Source organism: Gallinula chloropus (assembly GCF_964237585.1).
Source record: "Gallinula chloropus genome assembly, chromosome: 24".
In the NCBI taxonomy this organism is placed as follows: Eukaryota; Metazoa; Chordata; class Aves; order Gruiformes; family Rallidae; genus Gallinula; species Gallinula chloropus.
In genome coordinates, this window is record NC_140109.1 from 4087597 (window position 1) to 4106550 (window position 18954).

Sequence of the window (18954 nt, forward strand, 5' to 3'; positions counted from 1 at the left end):
CTGTGATCCCTCGACTTTAATCTCCCATTTCCAAAGGGAAGCCTGTCTTGCATACTTTATTATAGTGTTGGTTTGCACAGGAGGCCCCTTCTTACTGGAGAGGGGGTGATGGATGACCCAAACCTAGAACCACTGCTGATTTTATTCTCCCCTTTTCTCATGCAACTGAAGAGGGAGACTTCTCAAGAAGGGCTGTGGGGAAGAGGAGTGGTACTTGGCTTTCATTTTAAGGCTTCTTGCCTCTCCCAGAACTAGTTTCCGTAGCAAAGGGCTGGTGTTCGCTGCAGATCCAAAGATGAGGAAGGACTTTCTGTGCTCCTTCAGAAGTGGAAGTCTCCTGAAGGGTGAAGCATCAGGGCTGGAATAGCTGTGCTCCTTGGGGCAGGATGTATCTGTGAGCACAGATGCTCACCCCAGCATGGGAGATGCTTCATGGTTTTGGGGATCCGTGGCCCTCCCTCAGAGATGCAGGGAAGAGGTAGGAAGGGTTCTATTTCAAGTATGTGTCTTCCCTGAAGGTTGCAACGCTTCGCTGGAAATGCTCCTTTCCCTAACATCTGTGCAAATGAAAACCTTGGCTTCTCAGCAGCGTTTGGGGGTTTCCCTTCTCCTCTGCATTCTGTCTCTGAAAGGGGAACAGATCTAAACAAAAACAAAGCCCAACAAAACAAACCACAAAAACAACAAACCAAACCAGGGATGGGGGAAGAAATCTGTCCCCTCTTCCCTCCTTCCCATCTGTTGTTTAATCACCAGCTGTTTGTCCTGAAGCTCGGATTGCAACCTCTTCGCTGGGTACACCACCCTGTGCAGCAGGGTCTTTGCAGCTTGCGTGCACCGCCGGTGGGAAGAGCCACGGTGGTGGGAATCTGGGGGAGCTTTCACACTGCCTCCTGGGCAGAAATGTTGATTTTTATTTCATTTTATTTAATCTCTGCGTGTGAGATGTCCCTGTGGGAAATGCTGGTGTCAGGATGGGGAGCAGGTCTATGCCTCTCGCCCCAGGGTGCAAGTGGTTGGGGGTCACTGTCTTTCCTTCTGGCCATCAGAGTGATGAGCTGTCAGCTTGTCAATACTGGCTGTTATGTCAGCACCTTGTTTCCTCTGCACCGGGTTGGGGGGTAATAAATACAGCTTAAAGCCCACACCACCAGCTGGGAGGTGATGCCTGTGCGGGAGTCTGAGAGCCGACGGGGACAGCGGGAGCCAGATCAGCTTCCCAGGGCCGGGCTGTGGGAGCTGAGAGGGGCTTTGTGCTGCACAGCTGCTCCCCCTGTGCCTCCCCATATGGGGCGTCTGACTCGCGGAAGGGAGCTGTGACAAGCAAAGGAGCTAATGGTGCTCGATGGAGTGAGAAGCCAAGAGTGACGCTGGGTTTTTAGGACGGGTGCCAGCTCTGCCTCCATCTAGAAGAGCCGTAGAAGTCAGCACAAAACCTAGGGACTGCTTAACAAGCTCTTTAGTGCTACCGAATGTGCTGAGCTCATCCCGGGAAGCCATGGGTGCCAAGTCCTTCTCACCGATGGACTTCGTGCAGTAGGGCAAGGTTGCTGTCGGTCCACCCCCTCTCCCCATGGCAAGCCCCACACCCGCAGAGCTTTGGATGGGGGAAGAAGCATCACTTTGCTCCCCATATCCCTTCCTCTTGCTCACTGGCTGGTGGGGTGCCTCCAAACCCATTACTGGCACAGGCATGTGACTGCTCCATCCTGGGCATCACCTGCCTGCGCCCTGCTTTTCCGGGCATTGTGGTTTGGGGTCCTGGCTGGTGATGCTGAGAAGCACCTGCTGCTTCATTATTACCGATACTGCTGTCAGGCATAAGCTCTTCTTGGGCACCTGTGTCAACTGGGGAGGGTAAGGGGCGGGGGGGGGGGGGGGGGGGGGAAACAATGTGAAGGCAGAAAGCCAGGGCTGCCAAACGCAGCATCCAAAATATTTGTATGGATTAGTCCGGCTTCTTTTTTCAGAGCAGGGGAAGTTCAAAGGAAAGCAGGGCACAGTAAGCGGCCTGGTAGAGAAAGCTGGGAATCGATCGATTTAGCTCCGAGTTCGTACTCTCACATAAAAACTCGGAAGCCAAGGGGAGAGATGGGTGGTAGGGGGAGGAGAGGAGGAACGGGCTGCCCCGCTCCCAATCGATCCAGCAAGGAGGAGAGCTGGCAAGCCTGACACGGGGCCCTGTCCCTGCAGAGGAGGGGAGAGGACTTAATTCCTAGCTGGGTGTGCTCACAGCACAGCCTGACAGCTCTCCGGAGGCACACCAGCCGTGCCTGTGCTGGGTGATGCATCGCCAGCAAATCCAAGCTTCACTAGGCCATCACTTGCAAGCTGTATGTTTAGGCTGCAAGCTCATCCCTTCAGGGCATCAGTTTGGGGGGTGCTGATGGGTCGGCCTTTGTCTCTCTTGGTGGAAGAGCGAGGTGATGTGCTGTGTAGCAAAGCTGAGGTCTGCAGGGCTGCGTGACTCTGGGTGGAAGGCTGAACCTCTGCCTTTAAGGGGCAAAAGTTGCTTGTGGCTGCTAAAGCTCTGGGTGAAGGTGTGTGTCTGCTTTTGCATGGCAGCTGTTGGGTTTTGGGGCCGTGGGCTCAGCCTCAACACCACAGCAGTGTGCTGTCATGCCACACAATGCTTGCTTTGCAGAGAGGAGCCAGCACCCTGAGGGAGAGTGTCTCTGGGGGGGCTCAATTCCCTGGCCCCCCATTCTGCCCTCCACCCTTCCCCACTCCTGTAGCAGGCTTCAGAGCTCCATCCCTGGGTGCGCCTCTAAATTTCCCTTTCCAAGCTATTGATTTTTTGGGGTTGGTATTTTTTTTTAAAAACTTTTTTTTCCCTTACTAATGCACCGGGCTGCATTGTGCTCCACACACCAAACAAAACAAAGAGAACTCAATCACCACTTTAAAAAAAAAAAAAAAGGGAAAAAAAAATCAAACAAAACCCACCGGCTTCCCATTACAGGCTGGGCAGATCATGCAGTTACAACTTGAAAGGGTTCCCATTGACCCATAGCACTCAGTTAAAATGAAGGTAGCAGTGCAAATACAGGCTGGAGATGCAGGCTCAGGAGAGCTCTTCCCTTACATAAAAAAGAACATTTTTGCCTTTTTCTTTCTTGTTACCTGCAAATGAGAACGAAATGCTGCTCTCCTCCGCTCTGTGCAGCGTTATTCCAAGCGTGCTAACTCTGGGCTCCCTTTTCCCTTAGCTAATAAGTAATCATGAGGAGGTTTGTGACCTTGTTTATTATATTTGGCCCAGAAAATGCTTTTTTTTTTTTCCTTCCTTCCTCCTCCCCCTGCCTCTTTCAGTAAAATGCTTTCTGAGATTTATTCGTAAGCCTGTAAATACAGAGTAAATAGCTTTAATTTAATTTACCAGGCTACTGTGAGAAACTGTATCTGCAAGCAGGAATTCCATCAGCCTCTGCTGAGCTGAGAGGTGCCTGTGCATGCTCGATGATCAGAGCTTCCCCTTTCTGTTGGGTTTTTTTACTTCTCCCCCCCACACCCCCATCCCTTCCTTGCCTTCTGCTGCTGCCTCTGCGAGGCTCCGGGAGCTTTCCTTGCAGGATGCTCAAGTCGGATGGTCAGTGACAAATTGCTGTGCTGACCCTGAGATGTGGCAGGTAACGAGCCAGTCCTTAATGAGGTCTGTGCCCGCCGTGCATTGAGATGATGGAGCCGGGGAGGACGATGTCTTCCTGCCTTCATCTTCATCTCCCTGCCAGCTTGTGCTTCCGGGAAAGGTGGCTTCTGTGTTTTCTCACAGCTCTTGGAGGCTTCCCAGGTTCTAGAAAATACTTGGCAGCCAAGACTTGATGCCTGACTGCTTCTATAAACCAGAGGTGTGGAGTTTTGTCAATGGGAAGCCTAAACCATTGTGAGAGGATGGGAGCTGACGTTCAGCAGCAGCTGGAATGACTGAGGTTCCCACCGCGCTCCGAGACTGGATGGGTGCCTGGGTGTGTGCTGAGCTCTTTCCAACTGCAGATTGTCATTGCTGCTGCGTAACCCGACTGCTCCCCAAAGTTCTCTAAAGCTGGTAGTGTCAAAAATGGGGTTAGAGGCATCCCTTCCCAACCCTCCAGTCCAAGCCGGGTGCTTTGCTCGATTCCTCGGCCCTGGGTTCCAGCAGCCCTGTGTGTTCTCCTCTGCTCTTCTCAAGCGATGTTATGGGGTGGATCATAATCCATCACGTGCCTTTGCAGGACCAGTGGCTGCAGTAGCCGCTCACAGGAGAGAAGGGGCTAATGATGGCATGAGATGGCTATGCTGCTTTCTCTCCCAATTTCCAGTGCTGCCCTCTCCATCTTCCCTCCCTCCCAGCCCTGGGAAGCTCTGTAAGGTCTGAGTGCACTGTGGCTGGGACCCTGGAGCAGAGTGGCTGGGAATGCAGACAAAGCTTTGGCATGTTGGCCAAGAGAAATCCCAGATAAACGAGTCGCTGATGCAGGAGGCTTGCTTTGCCCCATTTCACCCCTGTAGCAACAGCTGGCACCCTCCCAGTTAATCCCGTGCTGCTTGTGCTCCCCGGCTCACGCGCTGGACTGGAGCCCTGCTCCAGGCTTGCTCATCTGTGACCAGTCCCAATCTGAGGGGGTGGCCACGCTGTGTGCCAGCATACGTGTGGTTTTATTCCTCCAGTGATGAGATTCACCAACTGAGATCTCCTATTTTGCATCGATTTAGGAGGAGGGTCCTGCAGTGCCTGCACGCACCCCTCTCATCCCTTCAGCTGCCTGGTGTGGGTCGGGCACCTCGTTTAGAAGGGGCTGGCACCTGGGGGTACAATTTGCAAACAAATAACTGGAGGTTGTGAAATTCCTGAGGGATGCTCACAGACGGGTGGGTGACAGGAGGCTTTTTGAAGTGCTTGGAATGGGCTTGGGGTGGGAGGGAGAAGGGAAGATGGTCGCCCTCGCCTTGCTTAGTGTAGATCGAGGAGCTACGGCAAGTGTTGTTCTCTTCTGTGGTCATAGCAACTTCTAAATTAATTTTGCTTACTTTTAATCTGAAGTATTTGCAGTTCCAACATGAGTTGTCCTCTCCAGCGCGGATCTCAATTACCTTGTTATGATCGGAGCGTGCGTGGTGGCGGGGGAAGAGGAGTAAATCCTACCGCTGCTGAGAACATGCTGCGGGCTGGGATTTACGATGGGAACGCGGAGGCTGATCTTCCCGGGCTCGGCAAGGGGATGTGTGTGGGAACAGGGCTGGGGGGACACACACACCCATATTTAATACGGCTTGGCTCTTGGGCAGTCTGTCCGACAAGATGTTACCCGATGGAAAATCAAGTCATCCCACAATCTCAGTTTCCCTTATTTAAGCCCCAGGACGTGGAGCTCTCGGGGACAGAGGAGCCCTTTTGCTGTCCCCTCCCTCTCCCAAGCTGAGGCAGCACACAAACACCTTGGGGGCAGCTGCTGAACCCCCGCAGAGGGAAAACGCCTGGTCTCCCCGAGAGCAGAGACTGATGACGCACTTCTCCTGCTGGGGTGCAAGCGGGCTCCCATTTTTCCTAATTAGTCATGATGTCTTGCCCATCACAGGAATAAATAGCAAGCTTTCCCTAAGGATGTGAGATGAGAAGCGCTATTTATCGTTGCTCTCGGAGGAAGCTGACAACATGACAGGTGAAATATCAGGAATAATTAAGAAAAATAAGGGCTTGTGTACTTTATTGCACCAACAGCAGGGATGTATCACCAGTGACTCGCACGGCCTCACGTGTGGCCCCTTCCCCATGTCAGCTGTACCCGCCGTGTACCCGCCATGGGTGCCACTGCCTGTGCCGGTGGATACTCGTCGCTCCCGGCTTTACTGGCTTAAATCCACTGAAAGCACCTGCCCAGCACCTCAGTGGCAGGGTTTGAGCAGCAGGTCCTGGCTCTGAGAGGAGAACACTGCGGATAACAGAGCGCACGGTGCCCTCCCCGCTGCGATCGATGATGGATGACGTGTCGGGGTGGGGGAGCAGCTCTGTTGACCCGGTTTTCCATTAGCGCTCCTGGGTCCGCTCAGGCCGACGCTGGGCTCCGCGGCCTTGGAGGGAACGTAGTGAAAGCTGCGGCCCCGCTCACGTCGGGAGATGCGTTCGCTTATGAGGCCGGACAGCTGGGGAGCTCAGGAACTGTATCTACTCAAACAATGTGAAAATCTGATTACAGCAAGTGTCAGCGGGCATCACTTAACTCTTCCTCTGCAAGCCCAGCCTCGCCTGACAGGCATAATAGATCTCCCGGATGCATCTTGCGCCGAAACAAAACGCCTCGTCAAAAGCGCTTAAAATCCCTCCGGTTTCAAGTTTGCTAATCGTGCCTCTCGCCGCCGGCTCCGCGTGCTTTCGGGGCTGGCCGGCACACATCCAGCCTTGTTAGGGCCGTGTGGCGGTCAGGAAAATGCATCCTTTATCCTTTATATATATTTTTTTCTTCATTTTTCCCTCCCTCCCCCCCCTCCCCAGTTTCTTTTGGCACTTGTGAGCAAAGCGATGGCACGTCGCGGTCCTCGTCTCGTCCCGTCCCCTTTGCCCACGTGCTGCGGGTGCTGGCTGGGCACTTTGTGAGAAGCTTGTGAAAGGGACCCTTTGTCATCGGGAGGAGGAAGCTGGTGGCAAACAGCTCCTGAACTGGGGAACGCTGCTCTCGGGGCACTTATATTTAGCTCGCTTGTGGCACTGTCCCTTTAATTTATACTCAGGCTTTTGTTCCTTTTAACTATGAGGGCCTAAAAGCGCAGGGTAGCGGCGCGGCGAGGCACAGGCAGCTGCTCCTCACAGAGGTGAAGGTATTTTTAACACAATGCCTAAGAAAAAGGCGTTTGTTGCCTCAGACCTTCGGGGCTTGTGAAGGATGTCTGCAGGGAAGCGAAGCCCGGGTGCTTCCATCGTGTGCAGGAGAGAGAGGATTGAGCTGGGTCCCTGACCAAATGAAGGCTGGGTTTTGTGCTTATCGGTGTTGATTGAGCGCTGTAGGACCTCGTGCCACAGCCTGTGTTTCCCTTGGGCTTTGGAACAGGACAAAGCATCCCAGGCAGGCTTCGCATCTTCTGGAAGATTCTCCTTCAGAGCCTGACCTTGAGGAGTTCCCATCTCCCTGCTTTCAACCAGGGGACTGATGGCTCTCACCTCTCTGCCATGTCCACTGTGAATGTCTGGAGTATCACTGTCGGCCATGGGTGAAGAGGAGTGGGCTTCAGAGGTGTTGCAGCACCCTTACACCTTGTGAAGGGTGACACTGGGGATCCGAAAATGGATCCCAACAACCACCTGGTCCTAGGATGCTGGCTATGCCTCCCCAATCCTAGGGATGCTTCTTCACCCACCTGCCCATCCTGCCAAGGAAAAGCCTTTGACTCCCCCCTTTTGCTATCCTGACAATGTTTGCTTTCTTTATCGGCGCCCGGCTGGTATCGAGTTCCCGAGTCTTGGGTTTAACTGCGCGGTTCCTTGATTCTCCAAGCAAATAAGCCCAGATAAGACCCAGACCTTTGAAGCCAATTGTAATTTAATACAGCTTAAATTGTAAACATCGAACAGTTGCAAAGGAAAGATGATCAAAGCCATCGATCCTTTTTTTTTGTAGCGACACAGTGTTGAGTATTTCCCAATGAGAGGAAAATGTGAGAAAATATGCAGATATTGCAAGCCTAAATGGTCAGATAAATAATTAGCGAGCTGTTCATTGAAGCTCTGCAGATGAAAAAGCAAGAAGATCCTTACTTCCGAGTACACATGCTAGACTAAGCGCCTTTTTGGAGTGAAATGGGGGTGGGGGAATCACTCTGGGCAGAGTTGGAAGATGGATTTCTTCCCTGGGAAGAGTGGGATGCTTGCCAGGGAGAGCCACCAGCTTTTCCCAAAGCGTGTCAAGCCAGTATGCTTTCCATCGTGCAGCTCATGGTACTTCACTGGTCTGTGTTGATGGTCCATGAAAGGTGCTGTCTAAGCTTGTTTCTCACCTGGGAACTGGGGGCATGGGGCATGGCCTTGGTGTGCTCTGTGGCAGGGGTAGTGATGCTCTGTCAAGGTGCAGGAATGGAATGGTGCATGCCAGGATGGTGTAGTGGAGGGCGGGAAAGTGAGGTTTCCAGTTTCCCCAGTACTCAATGTACAAGCCAAATTACCACTAAGGCTTCTAGACCAGCGGGGCTGTGTCCTCCCTGGCAGGCAGTGCTGGGTGGGACACTCTGCACAGACGCCCCGCTCTCCAAATTCAGGTTTTTCTGGTTGTGCTGCCTTCCTGATATCAGCATTTCACTTGGCTCTGGTGGCTGCTACTCCAAGTGCAAAAAAAAAACCCCACAAAACCCTAAAATTAAAAAAAAAAAAGCATGGCCAGAAAAATCAGGATGCAGCAGATAGGGCTGCCAGTCGCATCAGGGCGATGCTGCCGCTCAGGGCAGGAAGCCACCGGTTATTATTGTTAATGCTGGGACTGGGCTCCAAGTGGCTGTCCTCAAAACAGAGCCGCGCTCTTCCCCGGCCCTTCAGTCAGAAATGAAAAGGCTTTCATGTTCTGCGGGGGTGGAGAGCACAATTTGCGATGACCCGGCTCCGGCTGGTATTCGAAAGGTCACTTTGAGTACGACGCTATCTGAGCCCATTGATTTAACACACACACACACAGAAAAAGAGCGCCCAGCGCTGTACGGAGGGGGGAAAGCGGGGGAGAGGAAGCAAAAATAGCTCTGGCAACAGTCATTGTTTAAAAACCAACAAAGAGGCGCTGAAAGGCTCCCTGCCCGCTGCTGTCAATAGCCACGGCAAGGGCACTGGCTGGCGCGGCGGCTGCTGGTCCATGCTGGGAAGGAAGGCTCCACTCAGCTCCCAGTCCTGCAGCCACACTGCTGGTGGGGCTATGGTGACACCATCGTTTACATCAAAACACCCACACACGCATGGGTGGGTCACCCATGCACCGGGTGCTGCAGACCGGCAGCGGTGCATCGCTCTTGGGGTGCTGCCCACTCTTTAAGTGGGGCCATCCAAGTCGGGTCCCTGCCTCATGCCCCCCACTCCAGCCTCAGCTGGATTGTTACATTGAAAGCATGCCAAAAAAACCCCCAATGTGCCTTCAAGAGCTGAGCTTGGCCATCAGCTGGTTTGGGAGCATTAGGGAATAGCCAGGAGCGAGAGCATCATTCGCCCGGCATCCGTGCAGTCATCTGTCACCTAACAAGGGAAGTATCGGCACGTTGTCATGTTTCAAACGTGGCTGATCAATGCTGTTGGTTGGGCTTCAGTGGGTTTTTAGTTGTTTTTTTTTCTTTTTTAATAAATAATCATCAACATGAGCATGTCTGTCGGGGAGGCAAGCCACCAGCTGGCCCATTGGAGGGCTGGTCTGGCATCTGCATGCCAGTTAAACCCCAGCGAGAGCCCTTTCTGCTCTTACTGTGGAGGAGAGGATATCTCCTTCTCCTCATAGGTGTCCTGGCTGGTGCTCAAAGGGGGTGGACAGTGTTGCCTCAAATAAATTGCTCTTCATCAGAGGTTAGTCTTTGCACGGGAAAGAAAGGGGAAAAGGGTGGGTGCTCACAAAGAGGGAAGGTTTTGGTGATGGAGAACCTGATGTGATGTGCTGGATTGCCTTAATTTCTGGGGGGGTGAGGGGGGTGGGACCAGACAAATTGATGCCAAGCTCAGCACCCTGCCCACAACATGGGGATGCTGCTGTCTCTGGGATGCTCCATGGGTGGGTGGTGATGCCTGTGAAAGTCGTGGCTTGCTGTGTTGCTGCTATCTCTTGGAGGGCCATGGGTGGAAGAAGCTTGACAACCTCCATCCGACTCATATGCATCTCTGTGCATAACCACTCTATGCAGCAGGCCACCTTGGGAAGGGCAGAAGGCTCTGTGCTGTTAAAAGGAGCGGGGGGACCCCCTTGTTCCAGGCGTGAGCTCAGACAGGTCCTGTTTGTGGGGTTGGGGCGAGGGAGGCAAAGCTCTGTGCTGGTGGAAGGGGCACTCAGCTGAATCACTGAATGGATTTGTTCTCCCGATTTCCCTGAGCTTTGGATGTAAGCGAGGAGAGCGAGTGAAGGCACGGATTGTAAAAGTGATGGATCTACGGAGGAAGGGGAGAGGGTTGAAGGCTTGAAATTTACTGCAAAGCCTGGCCCAGAAATGACCTTCCTCTTCCTCCTCCTCCTCTGGATTTTTCTGTCTTGTGCAGAAAAATGCAGCTGGTCAGCTCGATGAGTGGAAACTGCAGCTTTGTCATTAATGTGCAACGCTGAAACAATGATGTATGGCTGGCGATAGATCATGTTGGGTTTCCGGAGAGCAGGGAAGACGAAGGCATGAGACTAATTCATGATGCATGAACGCATTGATCTTCCTGGCTCTGAAAATACAATGTAATGAACCCCCGCTAACACATCATTTTTATGCCACTGCACCTCACTAATATCTAATGATTTCACCTTGCTCTGAGATAAAATATAATTGTATGGGAGTTCCAGCTTTGTTCTTTAATACTCGAGTAGAGCTAACGAATTATGTTTTGCTCCGTCGCTGTCGGCGAGTTGAGACAAGCTCGCAAAAGCCCCGCAATTATTAGGCTGAGACGCGGGTTGAGGCGCTCTGCGCGGATTTACATCCACTGGGGCCACCGACGCCTTGATGGAGTTGTGGGGCTCTGGTTTGAGGTGGGGGAGGAAAGGGGTGTGGAGTTCTAGCTCAGTGATACACGTTCTTCGAAGCCCCAAGAGCAGCCTGACAGCCCCAGGCTGGATACTTCCCCATCCTCCTGGTAGCACACCTGTGGTCAGCCTGTCTCCTCTTGCTTTGCGTAGCGACGGGAAGCTCTTTCGGGGGCGGGCGAGCAGTAAACTCCTGTTTGCTGCGTGGCGCTGGGTGCAGCCAGGGTCCCGGCCCCCAACTGTGGCTTTCAAGTGCCATTGTGGCACAAAGAAACGAGCCAGAGCTGGCAGATGGGAGCTGAAGGTGAAGGCGTTCGCGGATGCTTCAAAGGCGAGCCCTACTCTTGCAGGAGAAGTCGATGAAAATCTAACCGCTCTTGACAGCGAAAGCTGAAGTAATGTTGTTCCTAATTTGAAATTCCCTCTAGGCGAAGCAAGACTTTGCCTTTCATGTGCGGTGTTTGTATCCCTTCTGGGAGCCCTTTCCTCCGCACCATGCTTGGCTACGCGCGGTGTTGACAGATGATTAAGACGTGAAGCCGCTCAGATCAGAGGAGCGCAGCCCAAGTTTCGCGTTGCGTGCTCGGGCGTTTACCCACCGTGTCTCCATCACCCCAGCCTGACTCGGAGGCTTCGGACTCGCTGCCTCTTGCAGCTCAAGGTGTCCCTGGCAAAGGAGGTGCCAAAGGGGAAAATGAACTGGAGTCAGGCGAGCGAGATGCTGGAGGGGAAGGCAGCCCTTTGGTGGGAGCGCTATGCTTCCAGTGGATGATCTCACTGGATTTGCCAGCATCCTTGGGAGGTAACCCTGGGAGGGCTGGCTTTGGTGTGGTGACAGGGAGCTGCTTCTACAGGAAGCCTCCCCGCTGCCCCACCATGATCGTCTCCGTGCCTTGACTTTTCCAGTCATGCCTCTCCTATAAGAATATTAAACGTGTTTAAAAAACACTTAAATGCTAATGTGAAACCTGAAAAGAGGATGTCAAACGCGAGAGGCGCCCTGAAGACACCATGTCTCTGTAGAAGGGTTTGACCCCGGTAATCTAATTTGCTTTACGTTTAAAATGATACTTCATTCTCCTATTACAGAGCTCTGTGTCACCGGCTCATAAAGATTACAATTTCTTGTCTTCCAATTGTAATAAATCCAATTCAAGCACCCTCTTGATTCGAAATTTGTCACAACAACACGCAGAGGGCACGGCTCCCAAGCCCTGTAGTGCGGGCACATCAGAGGCTCATCTGCAGGAAAGATGATGCAAGACTGTGAAATGACTTGTCCCGCTCCTTTCTGCGTTGGACCTGTGCTTAAAAATGAAATAAAATAAACAAACCTGAAATCACAGCTCATTTCGTCGTCATCCCATCGTAAAAAAGGGGAGCCAGGCTGGCTGGATCTTTTGTGCTTGGGAATAATCTGGTTTCTTTCAAACCATCTGAAAACATTCCAGTTTGCTTCAGCAGGCTGGGGAGCTTAACCTTTCCAGTTGTACTTATTGGAGACGATAGGAAACCGATCGGTGTTTTGCATGTGCATCTTCTCGGGTGATAAATAACACGGTGTGGAGCAGCAGCTCCCTGCCGACACTCAAGCCAAGAAATTGGGGCAGAAACGAGGTGTTTGGTTAAGATGAGGTTCGCCTTCATACTGCGGGCATGCGGGGCTGTCGGGTCCAGCTGCTGCCCAAAACTGGTGCATGGGTGCCTCACCGATGTCACAGAAGCCTAGAGGGATTTTGGGTCGGTCCCGCTTGCACACGGCTGTCAGTGGTGTGGAAACAGCTTTTTGGGGTTTTTTTGGATTGGTCTTGAATAAATACGTGCGAGGGACTTTGCTCAGAGAGAACTTTATGCTTCCAGTGTCTGCTGTTCCTTAGGGGGTTTTCGATGTGGGGCTTGGGGTTTTTTTTTGGGTTTTTTTTTTTTAACAAAGGTTTTAGCCGAGCAAAAAAAATCCCCATCTGTATGGCTTTTTTTATTAAAAGATAAAACGCTGGAGTTCACAGGAGTTAGCATTAAGTCACAGTCCGCAGCAATCTAAGGTATTCGCTGGCTGGGGACTCTCTCTGTTTATTTCAAATACCCCTTTATCATTTTGTTGAAAGAGCGGTGTTCTCTGTAAAGCTCTGCCAATTGAAAAAAGAATCAGATAATGAAGACTGATGCCGCACTGATGACAGCCCTTCAGATCCTCAATAGGATTTCTCCACAATCAAAAGACTTTTTTACTTTTTTTTTGTTTTATTTTATTGGCGTGCTCGTGGCTTAAAAATAATTAAATTTAATCTTTTAGCTCAGGAAACAAAAATGAAAAATTAAAAAACAGCCTCCCCCCCCCCCCACCTCCCACTGCTGCCTCCCCGCCCCGCCGCTGAAGCGGGGAAAAGACAAAGCAGGTGCTGATGTTCAGTGGGTGCTGGAGAATATGTGGTAGATTTGGAAGGAGAAGATGGCACTCGTAGCGGGTGCATGGTGTGTGTATAGGCCTCACAAAGCTGCATCACCACTGCTCTTGGTGGATGCAGCCAGCCATCGTCCCAAGGGCATGGCATCCCAGACACCGCTGCCCCATGAAACGCTGCTTTCTCCATCGGGCGCTGGTGTCTTTTGTGGGGGGGACCGCTTGGAAACATAGCATCTTTGACTGTCCCGTTTACACCCCTGTACAATTTGGAGCAAATTTGTTGTCCATGGGCAGCAGAAGGCAGGTAAACACACTGCATTGGGAGGTACTAGCGCAGCAAAGAAAGCCCTGGCTTTCTAGAGGGAAGCGTTACGAATGGCAACTTCGTCACAGCGCGTGAGAGGCTGCCAATGAGGCTTTGCTCTTTTTTTTTATTCTATTTTATTTTAAAAAATGTTATTGTCTTTTTTTACCTGTTCTTTAAAGAGGCTGCGCTGGCTTCTCCACACCAGGCACAGGTACGAGGGAGATGCTCAGAGGCGCAACCCGCCGGGGAAGCATCTTTCAGGCGAGCCGTTAAATCCGCGGCGCTATAACTCGATTATTCCTCCTCCCGATCCCTTTTGACAAACTCCTCCGTCTTTCAAAGAGCGACACAGGATTTAGCCCCGCGCCGGCTTTAGTCTGAATCGCGTGGCTAAAGTTGCACGAGGTTCTTTGAAAAATTTCAGAGCTGGTGCTTTTCACCCCCTCCCCGGAGATCGACAACTGTTTTATTTCTCTTGACAGAACACGTAGCACGAGTAAACGCCGCCATTCGTGGAGGGCTCCTTTTGGTCTCGGTCCCGGCAGCACCTTTAATCTGAGGCTCAAAAGAGCCACCCAAGAATGGAAAGTCCAACAGCACCTGTGGAATTTAAACATGCTCAGTCTCCTTGTCCTTCCCGAGGGAGGAGAACTTGGGGTGTCTTTGGGCAGCGCCTTTCCCCTTCTTTGGCTTGGCTGGCAGAGCTGGAGGATTGGGCAGAAAGCTGCTGCGGCTAGTGGGTGGTCTTGGCTCCCTTTGCCCACCTTTGGGACAATAAGGATGGCTTCTTGCTTTCGTTAGCTGCTTCTGTAAATGGCTTCTGCTGTCAGGGTGCAATTGGTGCCAGTCAGCTCCTGGGCTGGTGGAAGTCACATCCCCTATGGCCATTCCCAAGGTGGCAATGGCCACAGACTGGTGCTGGTTTGATATGGGGACTGTTTCCGTCCCTGGCCTGACGCCTTTAGTGGTTGCTGCTGCTCCACGGTGTTGCGATGGCCCATCATGACGTGCTGGCCCCGGCCTGTGTCGCAGGAAGGGAGCATACGGACCAGCTCGACGTTCTCCTGGTGCACACCCCTCTGCGTCAGCGGGCCTGAAAGCGCTGGTTTGGGCCGCACTCCCTGAAAAGCCTTTCTCAACTTCCCTCCTGCTCCCGGTTTAAAAGCTGCATTAGCAAAACAATTGATTATTTGGTTTAACATGCAAAAACACCATCTGGTCCTGGAGATGCGCTAAATGGCGGCTGGTGGGAGGGGAGCAGGAATGACACATCTGACGGATCTCTCGCACGGGCGAGGCTCCCGGGAGGAGCCACTCGGAGCACGGCCCCATGGGTGCTGCTGTCTCCTCTCCCTGATTCTGTGGGTCTGGGGGGGCTGTAGCCCACCATCGGCATTGCCCACAGTGCACCTTTCCAGCATCCTGCATCCAAGGAGACTTGGGAATGACACCCCCCCACCATGTCCCTCATTCCTACCACCGCTCCCATATTAGCCACTGTCCCTGCCTGCCCGTGACTTGATTTAATTCAGCTTTCAATCACTGCCAACGGGGCTCGCGCTTCGATATCATAACTGCTAAACACACTGTGACAAATAATCTGAGGCTAAGCTTCCAGGACAGAGGAAATCGCTTTCCTCTCGAAATTAAAGTTGATGCATAATGGAAGGCAATAAGATGTTTCCAGCGGGAACGTAGCCAGTTGTAGTACGTCTCCAGTCCCTCTCCGCCTGCCTAACGGGACTTTGGAGGTGGGGGAAGTCATTTCCTAGAGTTCGGGGTCTGCAGATCGCCCTCCGTAACCTCCCGGTCGTGCCAGCAGCAGGTTAATTTGTCGTGGTTGGGTTTAGCTGTTGTGATATTGACATTTATTACGCAAATTGTGTTTCCTGCTCGTTATTGTTCCGCGCCCTCCGAGTCCTTACATTATTAGAAGCCTTTCCAGCCAACGCGGGTCGTCTCTCGCTTTGGTGTCGGCGCCGCGGTGGGTCAGAAGGTACCATACGGCACCAAAGGGTCTAAACTGTGTAATTAAAGCTTAGACGAGCGGCATAGCTGGGTGCCTAATGACACTGAGGCAATGGGAGCTTCTCAACTGAGCCGCTTGAGCCCTGGTTGTTCTGGAGAGAAGGGGATGTGGCATCTCAGGCCAAGACCGGTAGAGCTTTTGGGGGCGTGGGGGATAAATCTGTCTCAGTTAAGGAATCATGACTGTCAGGGTGGCCCGAAGGGTCTCACACGGTGGAGGCTGGAGGGGGTTTGGGGAATGCTATGTGCTGCATCTGTAGGAGCTGTGTTTTGCGTTTGCTTGGAAGCTGACGGTGCGAAACCAGCCCCCTTTCCCCCCCGGGGAGGGAAAGCTCTTCCCAGCCCTTCGGGGTGACTCTGTGCTCGCCCTGTGCGGTTTGGATTGGAGCCTTGGTGAAGTTAAACCCACATCTCGCCTGCTTCAAGGTGCCAGGGCGTGCCCTCGGTAATGACGTTCGGGGTACCCCACTCGTGCTGGCCGGGACTGTGGGATTTTTGGGGCTGGGGGGGGCTCGGTCCTTTTCCAGGACGAGATAAACGTGCCCTGGGCGAGCTGCGAGGCTTAGTCCCGATTCATTGAGGCGTGGCTTTGCAGCCGGGGGGGGGGGGGGGGTGGGTTACGTGTTAAATCATTGGATTTAAATCCTACTGAAACACCATGGCACGGGGGAGAATCTGCGGAAGACCTGTCTTTTTGCCGAGCCGCGGTAGCTGAGCCCCCCTCGGTGCCGGTGGCCGCCGCCCGGCCCCGCCGCCGGAGGGTGGGGGTCGTTGGTTCCCTCCTCCTCCGCGCCCCCGGAGCCGGGAAGGCTCAACACCGCCTCCAGCGGCCTGGGGGCCGGCCCGAGCGGGTGGGGATGCGATGGAGGGGGAGACGCGGACGGACACCTACCCACCCTGGGAAGGGGGGGGTACTGGGAGAGACGAACCTCCCTGAGAGTGGGGAATGCTGGCGGTCCGGGCCGGGGGATGCTGTCCAGGGGGATGCTGGCGTCGGATGCCGCTGCGCGCAGGTTCCCCGACAGTCTCCCCGATAGCAGGAGTCGCGATAGGTGGCGCGATAGGGAAACACGGGGTGCTGGGCAGGGTGTTTTTGGTTTTTTTTTTTAGGCTTTTTTGGAGCGCGATTCTCGGGCTCCGATCGCTGATGCGGCCGTGCCCGGCTCCCGGCCGTGCCCCTCCGCTCAGCCGCGGGAGTCACGGGGCCCGTGCGTGTGCAACGGCGCTTTACCGTGTGTGTGTGTGTGTCCCCCCGCCCCTCCGCTGCGGCGGGGACGCTTCGGCGGAGCGCGGGGGGCCCCGAGCCCCCCTGGGCGGCGCTGGGGCCGGCGGTCTCGGTCCCGAAGTGATGCTGGGGAAGGGCGCGGGGGGGGGGCGGGAAACGGGACGCAAGAGCCCGATTCTGCCCGAGGGGGTCCCCGCTCCCTGCCGCACCCCTACGCCCCGCGCCGCGCCCGGCACTTTGCCCCCGGCCCCTAGGCGGCGGCGGAGAGGGGGCGTGTCCCGGCTTGGAGCCCCGCCCCCCCCTCGCCGCGCTGACGCGCGCGCATCTCATTAGCGGCGCGCGCGGTCGCTAGGTGCCGGCGCGGCGGGCAGAGCGGAGCAGGTGCCGGAGATGGCGGGTCGCGCCGAGACCAGCGGCCCCGCGGCGTGCGGCGGCGCCCCGGGCCTCCTCCCGCTCCTCCTGCTGCTCCTCTCCGCCGCCGCCATCATCCCTAGAGGTAGGAACGCGGCGGCCCCGCCCGCGGGAGGGCGCCGGCGGGGCTTGCGGACGGCGCACCCCCCCCCCCCCCCTCCAACTCCCCCACCCCTCCCCTCTCCTCCATGCCTCCCCCCCTCCATCTCTCCGGGTGCGGGGAGGGGGCGCTGGGCGGCCCTGGGTCCGGCGGCGCGGCGCGGGGTGGGGGGGCGGGCGGGTATCGCCGGCCGCAGTCCTTCGGAGTGTGTTTGTGTGTTGGTGGGAGGGCAGGGCGGCTCGGTGGGAGAGCCGCTCGGGCGGGCAGAGCGCGGTCCGGGGCTCGCCCGGTGTTTCCCCCCCCCCACCCCCTCCCTCTGCCCGCACCCAGCCTCTCCCAGTGGTCCCGGGAAGCGTGGCCGGGGCAGGGCGGGCGGTGCGCCGAGGCGGGGGGGGGGAGGCGAGCGGCGGTGCCGGGCTTCGGGCAGGGTCCCCGCGGCGGGCTCACCCGCGCGTGTCGGGGCGGCGCGGGCAGCTGGTGCCGGTTTCCATGGAAGCAGCTTCTCCCCGCCGCCCGTGGGCTCATCGAGCGGCCTCGCAATTAAAAAGTAATTGCCTGCGCGCCCCCTCCTCCCCCCCCTCCCCACTACCCGCGCCCCCCTCCCGCGGTGTTTCGCTCGGCTGCGGGAGCGGGGAAAGGAAGGGGGGGGGGCGGCGGGTGCCGCACCGGGGCGGGGGATGCTGCAGCCGCGGCTCCGGCGCTGCCCGCGGAAGCGGGGAACCTGTTGGAATCCGAGTGCAAGTTGCGAGGCGCTTCCCTCCCCCGCCTACCCCCCCCCCCCCCATCCCTCCCGGCTTCATTCCCCGGGTAGGGGCGGGGGGGTCCTTCCCCGAGCCCGTGGGGAGCCCGTCGCCCTTCTTGGAGCCGTCGGCGGGCGGTACCGAACCGCGGTTTAAGCGGGGTTCCCTGAAGCCGGTGCCGTGCAGGGCGGAGGGTGTCCAGCTCCGCAGCCGGAGCGGGGCTCGCACGGCTCCCGCACCGAGCCCGGTAGCCGCAGGAGGGACTGGCTCTTGTGCGCGATGGTTCTGATAAAACCTCTATCTCTCCTTTAACGCCGCTTTATATTTGCAGCGTGTCGCTGGAGAGGCACGAGGCTTCCGTTACTGGCTCGCGCGGAGCGAGCGTCGCTTGCCCGGGACGTTTCGGGAGGAACAAGAGGCCCATTGAGCGATCTGTTGAATCTCACCCGTAGGAAAAGGGGGGGATCGGGCAGCGGGCGGCTCGGCCGAACAAAGAGCGTTATTCACGGGCGCATTCGTACGTACGCGCTCCCTCCCCGGTCTGTCCCAGCGGCCCTTTTTTGGGAGGATGAGGTGGGGGTTGTGGAGGGGGTCGAAGCGAGCTGCTGATGCGTGCAGCCCCTTCTCCCTCCACGAGGCATCTGTGGGCTCTGGAGAGGAGAAGGGCTCCGTTTCCCCTGCTCTCGGGAGTCCCGAAGGGCGACCGCCCCCTGAGCTGTTCTGCAGCCCCCAGAGCATCCACCGAGGGTGGCTGGGAGCGATGGAAACAAGCCGTCGGCATCGGGCTCCCCTCGTCGTGAGATGGGGGAGCACTCGTGCCGCCCACGTTTGGCACCCAGGCGTTTGCGTCGCTAGCGTGGTCCCCTCCCAGGCGTTAGGGTGCCTTTTGTGGGATTAAGGTGTGCTCGAGCCGGGTGGTGTGACCTGGAGAGCCCTCTGGTCAGAAGGTGCACGAATTAAAAATAAAAGCCCTGCTGCAGGGCAGCCGCCTGGGTCCTTTGTTGTGCCGCCTGGCTCCCAACGCCTCGCCTCTCAACCCAGTGTTTTTAGGGTTTCGGGGCTGGTTGGTTTGGTGTGTTTTTTTAAGAGC

The 18954-nt window shown here is 55.5% G+C and overlaps 1 protein-coding gene across 3 annotated transcripts in view; it reads left to right on the forward strand.

Annotated features, from left to right (window-relative positions):
- Positions 1-16994: 16994 nt before the first annotated feature.
- Positions 16995-18954, forward strand: part of CADM1 (cell adhesion molecule 1) — a 126323-nt gene continuing 124363 nt past the window's right edge. For all 3 annotated transcript variants that reach the window (XM_084274821.1, XM_084274822.1, XM_084274823.1), the window contains exon 1: positions 16995-17109. In XM_084274821.1, the coding sequence (XP_084130947.1) occupies positions 17004-17109 (106 nt within the window). In that variant the 5' untranslated portion in view covers positions 16995-17003. The remainder of the gene's footprint in view (positions 17110-18954) is intronic.